Source organism: Sorex fumeus, unplaced genomic scaffold, assembly GCF_029834395.1.
Source record: "Sorex fumeus unplaced genomic scaffold, SorFum_2.1 ptg000081l, whole genome shotgun sequence".
Taxonomy (NCBI): Eukaryota; Metazoa; Chordata; class Mammalia; order Eulipotyphla; family Soricidae; genus Sorex; species Sorex fumeus.
Window position 1 is genome coordinate 11,384,297 of NW_026606138.1, and position 16,198 is coordinate 11,400,494.

The 16,198-nt window shown below is 40.4% G+C and overlaps 1 protein-coding gene across 4 annotated transcripts in view; it reads left to right on the plus strand.

Moving 5' to 3' along the window:
• VPS13C (vacuolar protein sorting 13 homolog C) overlaps window positions 1-16,198 on the plus strand; it is a 201,604-nt gene that overhangs the window by 34,517 nt on the left and 150,889 nt on the right. For 2 of the 4 annotated variants that reach the window (XM_056130834.1, XM_056130836.1), the window contains exons 7-14: window positions 3,659-3,715; window positions 3,985-4,094; window positions 7,260-7,319; window positions 9,478-9,537; window positions 10,733-10,813; window positions 12,034-12,091; window positions 14,067-14,194; window positions 15,816-15,922. In XM_056130834.1, the coding sequence (XP_055986809.1) occupies window positions 3,659-3,715; window positions 3,985-4,094; window positions 7,260-7,319; window positions 9,478-9,537; window positions 10,733-10,813; window positions 12,034-12,091; window positions 14,067-14,194; window positions 15,816-15,922 (661 nt within the window). The remainder of the gene's footprint in view (window positions 1-3,658; window positions 3,716-3,984; window positions 4,095-7,259; window positions 7,320-9,477; window positions 9,538-10,732; window positions 10,814-12,033; window positions 12,092-14,066; window positions 14,195-15,815; window positions 15,923-16,198) is intronic. The other 2 variants (XM_056130835.1, XM_056130837.1) reach the window with 1 other exon arrangement.

The following is a 16,198-nucleotide window of genomic DNA, read 5'->3' on the forward strand; positions in this document are numbered from 1 at the left end:
AAGAGTGAACCAGGGCACAGGACACCTGACACAGGGACCAGTGGAGGGAGGGACTGCCATGTCCTTCAAGACTTAAGCAATCCATTTGCTGGCTACAGAGAGTCACTGAAAGAATTTTAAGCAGAGATTAGTGGACCATCACTGGTCTGTTGGGAATGTTGGCTTGGTTAGCAGCAGTGTGCAGTCAGTGATGGTCAGATGGGAGGGGCATGTTGAGACCACAGTTCCCTGGACTTCCATGTAGTGCAATCCTTTGCAGTGAGGGTGTGTTGCCCTGTGCTGGGTTTCTGGGTCTATGACAGCCGAGGAAAAGGGGCTCTCATCCGCTGTTGGTGGGAATGCCAAGTGGTCTAGCATTTCTGGAAAACAATATGGACATTCCTCAGAAAACTAGGGATTGAGCTTCTGTAAGACCCATCAATTCCACTTCTGGGCATCTACCTACTGACCCCCAAGCCCAAGAACTCTATTTAAGAAAAGACATTTGTGCTCTTATATCTACTGCAGCACTATTCACAATAGGCCAAATCTGGAGACAACCCAAATGTCCAAGAACAGATTGATGGATCAGTAAACTCTGGTACGTACACGCAATGGAATATTACTCAGCTGTAGGAAAAGGTAGAATCATGCAGTGTTGCTATGCAGAAGAACCTGGAGAATATCGTGCTGAGCCAAAGATGAGAGGGACCTTAGGAGAAGGAGAGACAGAATAATCTTCTTCAAGTGTGAGATGTAAAGAAACATAATGGAGTAACAAATGTCCAAAGGCAACAGCACCTGAGAACTCAGAATCTGAGAAAGAACAGAACCCAAGGAGATTCAGTAAAAAGCTTACCCTGGAGGGAGGACTAGGAGGGTCTGGGGGGCACTGAGACAATGGCGGGGGAAGCGGACACTTGCCGGGTGGAGGGTGTGATGCTGGAATGATTCAGGTAAGAAGCCCCACCACTAACAGTGTTTATACCATGGTGCCTACAAAAAATTTTTTAAAGCTGAGTCTGAAAGTGGAGTGGGAGCATATTTAAAATAGACTGGAAGGAAGACACTAGCCAGATACTGAAAAACTGACTAAGCCCTCCAACTTGGATGCTGAAGATTGTTGAGAATAAGGTATGAGATCTCTTGGGTGCTCAGGCACTCTAGGTGATGTTTATTGGTCTTTTGCCATGAAGTGATTCAGACTGAGGAGGGAAACATTCTCTCTCTCTCTCTCTCTCTCTCTCTCTCATAACTGAATCACTGTGAGAGACATAGTTACAAAGTTGTCCAGGACTGGGTTTCAGTCATACAATGCTCCATCACCCGTTTCTTCACCAGGCTACATTTCCTACTACCAATGTCGGTTTCCTTCCCTCCCCCTGCCCCCAGCCTACCTCTGTGGCAGGCACTTTTCTTTTTTTGAGGAAGGAAGTTCTAGACCTTTTTCATTTGCCTGATTTAAATGTCTGGAAAAGAAATCTCCTGTTCTCTGAGGTTACTACGAGAGAACTTCCAGAGGGTTTTGTGAAATGTGCCCAGCAAACTGCGTCTATTAAATCTGCAGGGTTGTATGAAGCAGCTGATTTCACAAAACCCACTGTGGTGAGGGCTTATTCAGTTACCCCCCAAGAGATAATTTTGGAGAACATAGAACATAAATCTTGGGAATAGAATTTTCTACGTACTTAGAATGCTTAGGGATAGAGCAGTAGCACAGCAGGTAGGGCGTTTGCCTAGCACGCAGCTGACCTGAATTGGATTCCTCACCCCCTCTCAGAGAGCCCGGCAAGCTACCGAGAGTATCTCCCCACACAGCAAAGTCTGGCAAGCTACCCGTGGCATATTCAATGTGCCAAACACAGTAACAACAAGTCTCACAATGGAGGCGTTACTGGGCCTGCTCGAGCAAATTCATGAACAACGGGAGGACAGTGACAGTGACAGTGGCAAGTAGTGGCAGCTTTATTTATTTATTTATTTATTTATTTATATTGAATCACCGTGTGCTACAGTATCAAAACGTTCTTGTTTGAGTTTCAGTCGTACATTGATCGAACACCCATCCCTCCACCAGTATACATTTTCCACCACCAATGTACCCAGTATCCTCTCCTCTCCCTGCCCCACCCCTTCCCCTGCCTCCGTGTCAGACAGTTGCCCTCTTACTTTCTCTCTCCACTTATGGGTATCATGGTTTGCAATACAGATTACAGATAATGAGAGGCCATCATGTTTGGTCCTTTATCTACTTTCAGCACACATTCCCCCATCCCGAGCGATCCCTCCAACCATCATTGACGTACTGATCCCTTCTCTATCCCAGCTGCCTTCTCCCCCAGCTCATAGGGCAGGCTTTCAATGATGGAGCAATATTTCTGGCCCTTATCTCTACTGTCCTTGTTTTAGTCTCATATTGGAATATTTTATATTCCACACTGAGTGAAGTCATTCCATGTCTGTCCCTTTCTTTCTGACTCATTTCACTTAGCATGATATTCTCCCTGGCCATCCATTTAAAGCAAATTTCATGACTTTATCTTTCCTAACAGCTGCATAGTATTCCATTGTATAGATGTACCAAAGTTTCTTTAACCAGTAGTGACAGCTTTAAAAGCAAAAGGAAAAAAAAGAAAAGGAAAAATAAAAATCTTAAAATTCTTAAGAGTGGCATGCTGGACTAAGGAAGGTTTTCCAGTTTGGACTGCCTTCCACTTACTTGGTCGTTTAGATACTAAATACCCTTTCTTTGGAGTAATTGAGCTTATGACTCAAGGTCATCAGTATTGTTTGGGTGATGATTTTTATATAGCTGCTTTTAAGTGTAAAGGTAAAGGTAAGGTAAAGGTAAAGGCCCTCCCGTTGATCGTCGATTTGCTCGAGCGGGCCCAGTAACGTCTCCATTGGAGACTTTGTTGTTACTGTGTCTGGCATATCGAATACTCTCGGTAGCTTGCCGGGCTCTCCGAGAGGGGTGGAGGAATCGAACTCAGGTCGGCCATGTTGGCCGCTTGTAAGGCGAACGCCCTACCCGCTGTGCTATCGCTAAAGAGCTTAAATGATGGTTAGTGTTTGGTAGGCAGCTAAATGAAAGATTGGTGACTTGGGTATGTAGTTATTAGCTAAGGCCATGAAGTGAGGTTGTACCATATAAAAGATGATGCGATTTAAAAGGAACTATTAACATGACTCAAGTGTAGAGTTCAAAGTGCACTTGATGCTACTTTTGTATTCTTTCTTATGTCACTGAAGATTTTCCTTTTTGAAGTGTAACATTCAGAGGAAGTCATCCATTGACAGCTTAACCCTGCATTTCATTTGTGTTCCTGTGTTCCTTTTACATACTTATCAGAACCCTTCTCTCAAAGGTTTACATAAACTATCATTACATTTCCAATATTTTGATAACATTGAAACTGTGGAAAGTCAGGAGTACTCTAAAGAAATTAGTCTAAAAATTTGCCCAACTTTTGCTTAATTGCATCTGCCATGTTGTTTTTTGGATAAAAGGAGGTTATTGTTCTAGACTAAGGATGATTAACATGTTAATTTAGATTAAAGTAAGGTGAATTGTACCAGTATTTGCTGTTAGGAAGAAATCTCTTGTTTTCTTTTCTGTCCTCTAGTCTGCTAACTTGAATTTTATCCTTTTCTCACTTAAAATGCTTCCACTGAGAAGGACGTAAACGTAAAAAGCACAAAAAACATTTTAAGAAACGTTTTAAAGGCTCAAAAGGTAGGTGGAGTAGTTTTTATGCCATGTGTTGTTTATACACATTGCCACTTGATTTCTGTCTTTGAAGGCAAAATGAATGTTAAATAACATTGTAATTAAAAAATTAAGTTCTAAGTTGGTAATGCATATTAAAATCTACATTAAGTAAAACCCAACAAGAGCACTAGACTAGGTTCCATCTTCACCAAGTAGTGTCTTAGCTCTCACTCACTGGTTATGAGAAATGTGAGAATTTCAACTCTTAATCTTCTATTTTTATGTTTTTCTAGATAAACCAAAAGAAGCCAAAAAGGATACATTTTTGGAAAAATTGGCAACTCAAGTAATTAAAAATGTACAAGTAAAGATCACAGATATTCACATTAAATATGAAGATGATGTAAGTAATCTCATTTTACTTGGTTTATGTTGATAATTGTTTTCTTTCATACTCTTGTTTTTTCTATACATAAATTATATCACAGATCACGATCATCCTGTTGTTTGTCGATTGCCTCGAGCAGGCACCAGTAATGTCTCCTTCGTCCTAGCCCTGAGACTCTAAAAAGTGCCACATTCAAGGCTCTTTTAGGGTTAGGAGAATGAGACCCATCATTGTTACTGGTATTTGGCATATTGGGTACGCCACGGGGAGTTTTCCAGACTCTGCCGTGTGGGTAGGTTATATTCGGTGGCCTGCCAGCTTGTCAAAAGCAAGAATGAGATAATAAGGCATTTGCGGCCGCACGCTTATATATTATATATTATATATTATATATATTATATACCCAATTTTAAATCAAAGATGGATTTTTTTTCCTGTTAAGTTTGCTATCATTTATGTTCTGTGTTAGGATTTTTTTCTTGGTTATTTAAAATGTGTAACTATGTTATAAAACTGTCTTATGTTCCCTTCCAAACCTAATATAAGGGGTTTGGGGTTGTCTTATTATGTGTTTGTGAATTTCTTGAGGGGCTGGAGCGATACCACAACGGTAGGGCGTTTGCCTTGCGCGCAGCCAGCCTGACTGAGCGGGGTTCCGATTCCTCCGCCCCTCTCGGAGGGCTGGACAAGCTACTGAGAGTATCTCGCCCACGCGGCAAAGCCTGTCAACCTACCTGGGACGTATTCAGTATGCCAAACACAGTAACAGCAAGTCTCAAAAAAATGGAGACGTTACTGGGCCCGCTTGAGCAAAATTGATGAACAGCGGGAGAACAGCGGATAGTGACAGAATTTCTTGAATGTCTTAAGACATCATAGGATAATAGTAAGGATCTAATTTTTTTTAATCACAACACAAATTTTAATTCCCAGAAGCAATAAGAAAATTCTATATGCTGCTGAGATATTTTTAAAATAGTTAAATTGTTGTAAAGTCTAAGGACCTAGTATAAATTACAACCTAGTTATTGAAGATCAGAAATAGGAAGAAATTTTAATATGAGTAAATTTTGCTTTGAGAGACTAAGGAAGTATTACATACTAAGGATTGGGTGTTTCCTCGTTTTAAAGTTTCAAAGAATTGAAAGGATTAAAGAAACAGTTCATATTTCTAGTGTGAAAATCTCAAATGTTTTAAACATGGCTCAGTAATAGGTCAGAGAAAGAGAGAGTACAGCACAGCAGGAGCTTGCCTTTCAGGCCGCCGTCACAGTCCAGTCCCTGGCCGTGCATTTGGTTCCCTGAGCCCCACCAGGAGAGATCTCTGAGCACAGAGCCAGGAGTAAACCCTTCGGAAATACCATGTGTGGTCAATCCAAAAATAACAAAATCAAAAAATAAATGAAAATAAAAACAATTTAATGGTGATACACTTGGCTGGCGATGCTGCTAGCTATTGCACCCCCACCCATGTCCTCTCCCATGGAACTTGGTGTTAGTGTTATTATCTGTAACACTTTGTTTTTTTGTGAGAAACATTTTTAGTAACATATATAAAGAGGATGCTCAGCCCCGATCCGATCCGAGCAGGCTTGGAGATCTCAGCCCCGGGACCCGCATGCCTGTGTTCCTCTGCCGGTACCTTCATGCGTGTGGAAAGTGGTCTCAGCCTGGTGGTGGCTGGTTCTGGAGGTCTTCGGCTACCGGAGCCCTGGTTGGGGTGGGGAGGGAAACTCAACCCGCTCTCTTCCGGGAGCTGGGTTTTATACTCTCTGGGTCTTGGCCGTTGATGGGATTACACCCAGATCCTCCATATTCCAGTAGGCAGGAGTCACACCCACCCCTGGTGCCGTGTAGTTCCATCAACGGCCAAGACCCAGAGACTATAAAACCCAGCTCCCGGAAGAGAACAGTGCAGTCTCCTGCCCCAGCGCCTGGCTGTCCTCGCCGGGGCCCCTTGGAGGGGAGCGGGTTGAGTTTCCCTCCCTGCTCCGACCAGGGCTCTGGCAGCCAAAGACCTCTAGAACCAGCCACCACCATGCTGAGACCACTCTCCACACGCATGAAGGTACCAGCAGAGGAACATAGGCACGCGGGTCCCGGGGCTGAGATCTCCAAGCCTGCTCGGATCGGGGCTGAGCATCCTCCACCCAGATCCTCCAAATTCCAGTAGGCAGGGGTCACACCCACCAACTGACCCCCTGGCGCTATGTAATCCCATCAACGGCCAAGACCCTGAGACTATAAAACCCAGCATGCGGCCCCGCGACATCTTATTATGTCATTCTTACTTTAGACAAACTGGCAGGCTCCTGAATGTAACCTGCTCACACAGCAGAGTCTGGCAAACTCCCTGTGGCGTATCCATTATGTCAAATACCAGTAACAATGATGGGTCTCATTCTCCTAACCCTGAAAGAGCCTTGAATATGGCACTTTTTAAAAAAATTTCAGGGCTAGGATGAAGGAGACATTACTGGGGCCTGCTCGAGGCAATCGACGATCAACAGGATAGCCGTGATTGTGATATAAAGAGACCCTTTCCCCCCCGCCCCCCCCCCCCATAGAAGAATCTATTTTAAAATTATTTGTTATTTTCAGTAATACTAATGCTGTGGTTTGACATATACATGAAACATTCCATTGTCACCCTCTCCACCAGGGTCTCTTCCTTCCCCCTGTCTCCAGTCCCCGCCCTTGGGTGGCCTAGGTCTGTGACCACTTTTCAGGTTCGCTTGTCTCTGTTCCATGTATGAGAGATCATTCCTGTCCCACTCCTCTGGCTCACTTCACTCACCATGGTCTCTCCAGATCTATCCAGGCAGCAGAAAACTGCATGATTTTTTTTTTTTTTTTTTTTTTTTTTTTTTACTAGTCTAGTAGATTCTACTGTGCTTATGTACCACAGTTTCTTCTTATGGTCATCTTGACAGGAACCTGTTTGGTTTCAGTTAGTGTTTTCTCCTATGAGAAAAAATTCATTTTATGGGGGAAAATCTAATATTAGAATGTACCTACAAAATAGGAAAATTAAGGATAATCTCTGCCCTGTTTTGTCTCTCTTTCTCACAAATCCACTTGGGTTGTATGATTTATTGTAAGCTCATTGCACTGATACTGTGAAGGGAGGTGTGACAGTTACTGTCAGGGATTTTAACATCACCTTTTCTTCCTCCACAGGTCACCGACCCACAGCGACCTCTTTCATTTGGTGTCACATTGAGAGAGTTTAGTCTTTTGGTAATGTGGGCCTTATTTAAACTTTCTCTGTATCCTGTAACACATTACTATCATCATAAGATAACTATGAAATTGTCTAACGCTGTTGTGACAAATGGCTACTACACTTTTGTGGATGATTTGCTTACAACTTTTCTAGAAGTTTATAGTGATGCTATTATTCTTTAATAACTTTTTTCTTTGACACATAATATCAATGTAAAATATTTCAAAAGAATGAAAAACTTCATCTTAAGCTGGGAAAATGTAACGGAAGATTAGTTGTATTCTAATGATCACGTGGTATGATGTCTCACTCATATTTTCTATGGAACTTCCAGGTAGCTTATTCATGTATATATGTTGGTATGTGCCTGTGTGTTTTATATTGAGATAATTATGAGATAATTTATTATAAGGCAGTTTACTTTTCTTTTAAAAGCTCTAAGGAGAGAGACTATATATGTTTGGGCTGGGCATTTATTTTTTTGTATGGTTGACTTAGTGGTTGGAAACTTGAAAGTCAAGAGCCATGTAAGTCACTCTGGGGGTCTATTTCAGTGTGTTTAGTTATACGGAGTGGCCTTGAGTGGAGAAGCAGGGCAAGCATAAAGATAGAGGAGCAGACGGCCAGGGAGGCAGAAAAGGCTCAGCTGGTTCCACAGGGGACTGATGGAGCCTGAGAGATGACTCTCTCTCAAGGGTTCGAGCAAATCCACCACCTGGGCGAGGCCTGAATTTGATCCCCAGCATCCTAGGTCCCCTCTCCCTTCTCTTTATTGGTTGTGGCAACGCTGGCCCCCACACAACTGTGGCCAGAGCACCCCCAGACTTAACACAACCAGGAGGGATCTGAATCCTCAAGTACCAACTCTGGCTGTGCCCTTTGAAAAAAGGATAATATTACATGCATATTGGAGAGCAGAGCTATCTGTCTGCTCAATATTGGCTTTGGTTATGAGATTTCAATATTTTAATGACAATAGCAGCACATATGCCTCAGGTATCTAGCAGAGGTGGGCAACCCCTTTTTTTCCCCACCAATGATCATTTGGACATTTATTATGATACAGGCAGACAGACAGGAAGCACTTGTGTCTGTCCCGACATGTCCCGTAGCTAGCCCGTGACTTCTGGTCTGATACAGCCCACAGACTGGCCATTACTCAGTTTGTATTTGATCCTTTTCACCTCTCACCTGGATCCCCCCTCCCTCATGTCTCAGGAGACTTTTCCCTCACTTTGCTTCTTCCTTTCTCTTCCTCTCATGCTCCTCTTCTCTCTTCTTTGGACAATTTATTTTCCTCCCTAAATCTTCACGCTTTGCTGCCTTTCCCCTTTAATGAAGTCTGCAAACACATTTAAATCTTTCCTATACAACAACCCAGGCCTCTCATTTAAATTCAGCCCCATTTGAATCTCTCCTCTTTCAGCTAATGACTGCGTTTTCTTTTACTTTCTCTCAAACTCTGGAGAGAGTTTTCTCTCTGCTCTCTCTGTTTCCCCGAGTCCCACTGAATGCCTGCTTTCTGTTTGCTCACCTGTTAGGAGACTGGGACTAAACTTCAGCTCATCAATAGTACCTGCTGTTAAATGAGTCTGTTTCACTTTCTTTAAAGGAATCTTTTAGCTTTGATTTTTATTTATTTATTTTTTTCATTTGGGGCTACTTCTGGTGCTGCTCAGGGCTTATATCTGGCTCTGCACTTGAGGATCACTCTTGGTGGGGCTCAGCGGACCATATGTGGTGCTTTGATCCAACCTGGGTGGCTGCATGCAAGCCAAGCACCCTGCCCACTGTACTATCATTCTGGCTCCCTTTTGGCAGTTCTGACTATGCTGACTTTCTTTTATTATGTTCATGCTGTGATTTTTTTAATAGTTTGTATTAGTTGATTTTTAAAAAATGAACATGGGCATTCTTCAACAGCTCATACTCAGTTTCTTCTATGGTTTTGGCATAGTAATTTAAGAACTACTTTCTCCATGAATTCATTTTCTTAAATTAGCATCTCCTTCATTTTATTTTCACTGTTGCTTTGACCTCATCATTTAAATAAGGAAGCATAGACCTAGCATTAGCTAGTATTAGCTTCTTTTCTAAGCAATGCAAATATTAGTATGCAATATTAGTGTACTATTTTATAATGTATGATGTTTATTTTCATTTTTTTCCTAGACTACAAATGAACATTGGACCCCATGTATATTAAATGAAACAGAAAAAATTATATACAAGGTATTTGAGTATATTGAAAAGTTTGTTTTATTTTCCACAAAGAAATTTTGGGGGAATAAAAAGGAACTTTGATGGAGTAAAATGTGTATTGGAATGTGAGTCTGGGGTCTGAAAGATAGTGCAACTTGTAAGGTGCTTGCCTTGTATATAGCTGACCTGGGTTCAATCTCTAGCACCACATGGTGTTGAGAGTTCAGCCAGGAGTGATCCCTGAGCACAGAGCCAGGAGAAAGTCCTGAACATTGCCAGGTATGACGCTAAAACAAACAAAACCAAAACACATCTGGGATCTAGAATTTGGGAATGTGACTCAGTGGCAAAGCATGTTCCTTTTAAGCATGAAACCTGGGTTTGATACCCAGCATTGAGAAACAACTAAAGAAGTCTAGTGTCTAGCTTTGGTTCTGCCTCTTACTGTGTGACCTATAAATATTTATTTTGAGGCTTAATTTCCTCACCTCACAGTTTAAGAAACTGGAGAAAAAGTTTCCAAAACTTTTTTTTTTTTAAAAATGGAGCTTTAGGCACTGTGAGATATAGATGTGTAGAGAAATATTCTCTGGTCAAATAAGATTGGTGATTGAAATATTGAGATGTATATAGTTTAAAAGGTATGTTTTCTTTTGCTTTATACCAGGGAACTGCACAATGCTTTAAGTATGCAAGAGGGAGGTTGGGTAGGCAGCTTTCCCCACCTTTCAAACTCTATAGACAAGGATTATGTGTTCATAAATCAGCCAAACATTTTAAGATTAAGTACTAAATTTTTAATAAGTATTTCATAACTAATGAATAGATCCTTTGGAGATAATATTCCTAGATGCACAACTCAATAAGTGCTAAGTTGGCAATAAAGTCTGTAAATGACATGCACATATTTTTCTCCATGTTTTGCAAAGTTTTGGTTTATTTTCAGATCACACCCACAGACGATCAAGGCTTACTCCTGGTTCTGCACTCAGGGGTTACTCTTGTTGGGGCTTGGGTGACCATATGGTATGCCAGCGATCGAACCCAGATTGGCCACATGCAAGGAAAGCACCCTATCCACTGTACATCTTCTCTGACCCCATTTTTGCATTATTTTCTTTCTCTTAAAACTTCACAGTGGTAGTTGAATAATTTGGGAGTAATGGACTTGAAAATAATCTTTCAATGTATTAGTTGCCTGACATTCTTTATTCTTCATTTGTAGCTCATACGACTTGATAGTCTTAGTGCCTACTGGAATGTGAATTGCTGCATGTCCTACGAGGGATCCAGGGAGCAGATTTTGGTAATTTCAGCTCAAGCTCAGGAATCTGACTAAGAGTCCTTGATGAGGACTATGTGTGGTTTAACTCACTCCTGTGTAACTGAGGTGGTTGTGAAGGGAGGCTCAGTGGGACCCTCAGCCCTGGCCTGAGTGACGGCCAGGTTCCAGCCCTGCCATCACCAAGGCAGGAAGAGATGACGGGCGTAGACGTGAAATGCTTTCTTTGTGATGCTTTCCGGTCACCCCTCATCTTTAAGAATGGCACTTTCGTGTTTAAAAAAGTCTCTGTGAAATCTTCCACTTTCCAGTAAGATGAGAACCTGTGCTTTGAAGTTACAACCAAATTTTTGTCTTTTTTAAACTCTTACTTTGATGGTGTTGTACTTGGTTTATGATGTTTGCTATGAGAATGAATTTTTGAAGTATATTGTAAAGAAGGGCTGGAGCGATAGCACAGTGGTTAGTGCGTTTGCCTTGCATGCAGCTGACACAGGTTCGATTCCTCAGCCCCTCTTGGAGAGCCCGGCAAGCTACCGAGAGTATCCTGCCCACACAGCAGAGCCTGGCAAGCTACCCATGGCATATTTGATATGCCAAACACAGTAACAAGTCTCACAATGGAGACGTTACTGGTGCCTGCTCAGCAAATCGTTGAACTGTTGTAGGACAGTGCTGCGAGCTATTGGAGCTATTGTAAAGAAAGTGTTAACCTCTCATCTAAAGAATATGCCCTCAGGTGAGGGTGATTTCCTTCACAGTGAAGGAGTGATTTGAATATTCAATGCTATGCCCAGTATCATTATGTTTATTTACTTCTTAGGATAAAGAAAGAACTGTGGAGTTTTCTGAACTGAATTCATTCCAAGATCCTGTTTCTTATTTCTCAGAAAGCTAATGTAATGAATACTTTGCCTTAGGCAAGAAAGTGGTTGAGATCTCAGTTCATCGATATTTAATAATGTATACATTTTATATACTGTAGTGCACATACACTCACATACATATATGTACACACATATGTATATGTATATATGTATATATATATGAGATGAACACAATTTTATATTACTTCTAGGTACTTTGAAACATTTTATATTTTGTTTTATTCTAAGGAAACAAGTCTGTAAATAACATTCAGTGTGTTCTTATATGTCAAATCGATGAACAATGGGAGGACAGTGCTACGGTGCTATAGTGCTTTTTTTTTATATTCTCATATATTCCATATATATTTTTTTTAGGATCAGCTGAAAAGTGAAATTCTTAAGAGTTGTAGTGTATCTCCAGATCATCAATATAGTAAGTAATGGCAAAATTTAATGCCATGTTATAGTTAAAGTTAATGCATGATTTTGCAAGTAATAATATGCTCCTGTGTTTGCTATGACAAAGAGAAAATATAAATTTTATGCTTTAGTTTTATGATACAGCTTTTAGAATTGCCATATAGTTCTGTGTATATACAATATATGTATACATCGCGTATGATTGGTGTAGCTTATGTATTACTCATGCAGTTTCGATAGCACAGTGGTAGGGCGTTTGCTTGCACGCCACCCGTCTGGCTGAGCTGGGTTCGATTCCTCCTGCCCTCTTGGAGAGCCTGGCAAGCTACTGAGAGTATCTCGCCCACACGGCAAAGCCTGGCAAGCTCCTTTGGACGTATTCGATATGCCAAACACAGTAACAACAAGTCTTACAATGGAGACGTTACTGGGACCCCTCGAGCAACTTGATGTTTAGGAGTAGGCTTTAATAAACTACTGGAGAGCCACAGGAACGTGAGACCCGAGTCGGGTCCCACTGGGACCATGTTCTCTTCTTACCTTTTATCATTGTCTTCATTTTAGGAATTAGGAATTTTCTTTTTCTCCTTTTTTTCAGATTGCTTGAATTCTTAAATCTTGTCTTCAGGTTACCATAGCTCACCACAACTGCAGTATTAAGACAAACTGACCTCTAGTCACTATTCTTTTGAGTGAGATTACTTCTTGGTAGCTTTGTTTTTATTTCTTTGGGCCACACCCAGCAGTGTTCAGGGCTTACTCCTGGCTCTGTGATCAGGGATCTCTCCTGTTTGTTCTCAGGGGCCATATGGGGTATTGGAGAGAACCCAGATCCACCTCATGCAAGGCAAATGCCCTACTATCCTCAGCTTTATTTGTTTCTAAATAGATCTCTAGCAGAGATGGCCTACATATTTTGATGTATTTTTCATTTTTTTCTCTCTTCCTTTACGATAAGACTTGGCGTCTTTGTTCAAACATTCCCTTGTTCTTCCTCTATTTTTATGCTTCAAATCTCTGTCTTCCCTGTTCCTCTGGCTCTCTGTTTTATTAATATGTATATTTTTTAGAGTTAACTATCTTTATATGAGAGTGGACATCTTTTTTTTATATGCACGCATTCCTCTTGTTAATGATAAGAGTTTTCAGAAACTTCTACTGTATAAAAGCATTCGTGAAAGAACTAGTTTTAGAAAAATCTGTAATATCATTCTTGTATGTCTTCTAAGTAAATTAATCTTTTTAAATAATCTCATGCAAATTTTAAGTTCCATAAAATATCATAGTAGAAGTGATTATAGCTAACATTGCTTAGGCTTTTGTGCCTCACCCCAGTGTGTGGAGGCTGCTGCACCCACGGCGGCCGCTGACGCCTCACCCCTGTCTGAGCTTCCCGGCGCCGGTCGCTACAATTTTCATCTTATGTCATAGTTAAGATTTGTCATCTTTCTTTTGTCTTATCTTTCCTAGTTTACCTTTTTACTTTATTTCTCAATTCCAAGGACATTTTCTTTACTTAATATTAAATTATATACATGATGATCATTTTGGTAATTGTAAACTAGGAAGCAATTTATGTTCTGGTTCATATGAACATTAATTATGCTTCTGAATTCTAGCAGTAACTAGGATAGAAATTAATCAAATTTTGTTTCCTACCTTGTATGAGTATTTTTAATGTGTATCGAAGTCATTGAATGCCATGTAGTCAGGTGGGGAAATATAATTTTGTACAACTTGTGAATAATCAAGGATAGGTTATGTATGTTTTGTATATTTCTTACTTTGAGAATTAGGATCCCAGTTTTCACCTTAACGATTCTACTTTAACCATTGAGCTTGATTGTTGGCATCACGTAGACAAGTAGATGCTTAAATATTTTTTTTTACACAATTGTGATTGTTTTGGAGTAACTGTTGTCATAATTTACTTAATTGCTTAATGTAAGGTTTATAAGCATATCTTTTATCTTGCCCTGTGATATAAGTTTTTCAGCCAATATCAGCCTCTGCAAAACTCTTCATGAATCCTTATGCGGAAACAGAGCTCAGAACACCCAAGCTTGATGGGAACATAGAAGTGCAGAACATTGCTATCGAGCTCACCAAGCCGCAGGTATAAACAGGGCAGGCATTGCTGACTTTGTGTGAGCTAAATCTTAATTTGAATCTGAATTGCATTTATCATTTGTCTGGTTCTTTGGTGGATCTTTGGTTTGTTAAGACTTGATTCTTAAAGATAAGTATGTGCTTATATAAATATAGATAGCTATATAGATAGTTAAATATTTTAAAGAAAAGATGTCATAAAATTAAGAAAGCTTTCTTCATATATAATTTTTTCCTTACTGGCTGGAAAAAAATCTTATCAAATTGTAACAAATGACATTATTTTGTTTAATTACTGGTATGGATAATGTATATAGTTTATTTATTTTTCCTGCCTCAGTTTTTAATAGCATGTAGCTTTTATTAAATACTGTCTACTTAATTTTTAGATTAGCTGTGTTGGGAAATTTTTTTGTTTATTTCTCAAGTTTGGTTGTGTGTCCAGGGATGTTGGAGAGTAGACTTGGAGAGCTAGATGTTGAAGGGAGACAGAGAATGTAACTAAATTTAGTGCTTAGTTCACTGCAGTGCGATAAAAATAAAGTAGAAGTCGTATATATAATCTAAAATTTTCCAGAAAGTACTTTAGCAAAGCAAAGAGAAAAGGTTAATAAAGTCAGCAATGCTTCATTTAGCCTACCACATTCAGACTGTTATTGCAACATTCAGTTCTTTCGACAGAATGTTATTTCAACATCTTTTAAAATGAAGACCGTTTTGGCCACCTTTTTCTCTTAAACCTTCAAAATCTGGGATATGTTTTAAGTGAAGAATCGCTACCTGGTAAACTTTAGTAGAGCTGTGTTAAGAAATAGCCAGAAATAACCCTTTTCTATCTTATACTCACACTGTGTGTATGCATATATGTGGGTATGTGCATAATGTGTTCTTGTGTGCATGTGTGTGTTTTCTTCTACTCCAGCAGTTTATCAGTCACACAGTGTTGCTGTTTTGTGGTACACTGATTGATTAAGTAGCTTTATCTTGCTATAGTTATGCAGTACTTTTGGGAATAGTTTGAAGATCAGTTCATAAAAAGCTACTGCTGCAGTGCATTTCTAGAGGAAAGCAGGTTACTTTAGGGAAAAAAGTTAGGTTACATGTAAGTTTTTCACCCTTTCTAGCAATTTCTAGTACATTTTATGTTCCATCATATCTGAACAGAGGGTCCTTGTTCTTACTGGAGGTGTGCCAGTGGAATAAGCAGCGCTTTTCTCTTGTTATTGCCTGGGCCAGGGAGAGTATTGAGAAGGCTGGAATTTGTGTGTGGTGTGCTCCAGGCACCACCTGGCCCTTCCTGACACCAGTACTGTTGGGTATCATCAGGGGCGAGGGGGTGGGGTGGGCTCCAAGCGCTGAACTCCACACCTCAGGGCCCAGCATTGAAGTGTCCCATGGGCACCAATAGGTGGAGAGTCGCGGGTGTGGCCTGGCTCTCCTGAACACCCCGTAAGAGATCAGGGTGCTGCTCTTCATGGTGACACCGTGCGTCCGGTCAGTGTAGTTGAGTTTGTTCTTGCCTGATGCTCATACCAAGAACCTGAGGTCCCTTTTGACTGAAAATGTGAAACTTGAGAGTCATTCTTGTATGCAATGGAATAAAAGTAACGTTTTTCTTCTTTTCATAGTACTTAAGTATGATCGATCTTTTGGAGTCAGTGGATTATATGGTTAGAAACGCCCCTTATAGAAAATACAAGCCTTATTTACCGCTTCACAACAATGGTCGACAGTGGTAAGTTGGAGACTTTTTAATTTTTTTTTTAAAGAAAATCATAAAGTTAGGGAGTCTCTTGAGTCCATACCTTTAATCCATGTGGTAATGCATCTTTGTTTTCAATACACTAAGATGGGTACTTTTTTTTTTCATTTTATTTTATTGATTCACCGTGAGATATAGTTACAAGCTTTCATGTTTGAGTTATAATCATACAAAGATCAAAAGAAAAGATCATGATCATGATCATCCTCTTGTTCATTAATTTCCTCGAGCAGGCACCAGTAATGTCTC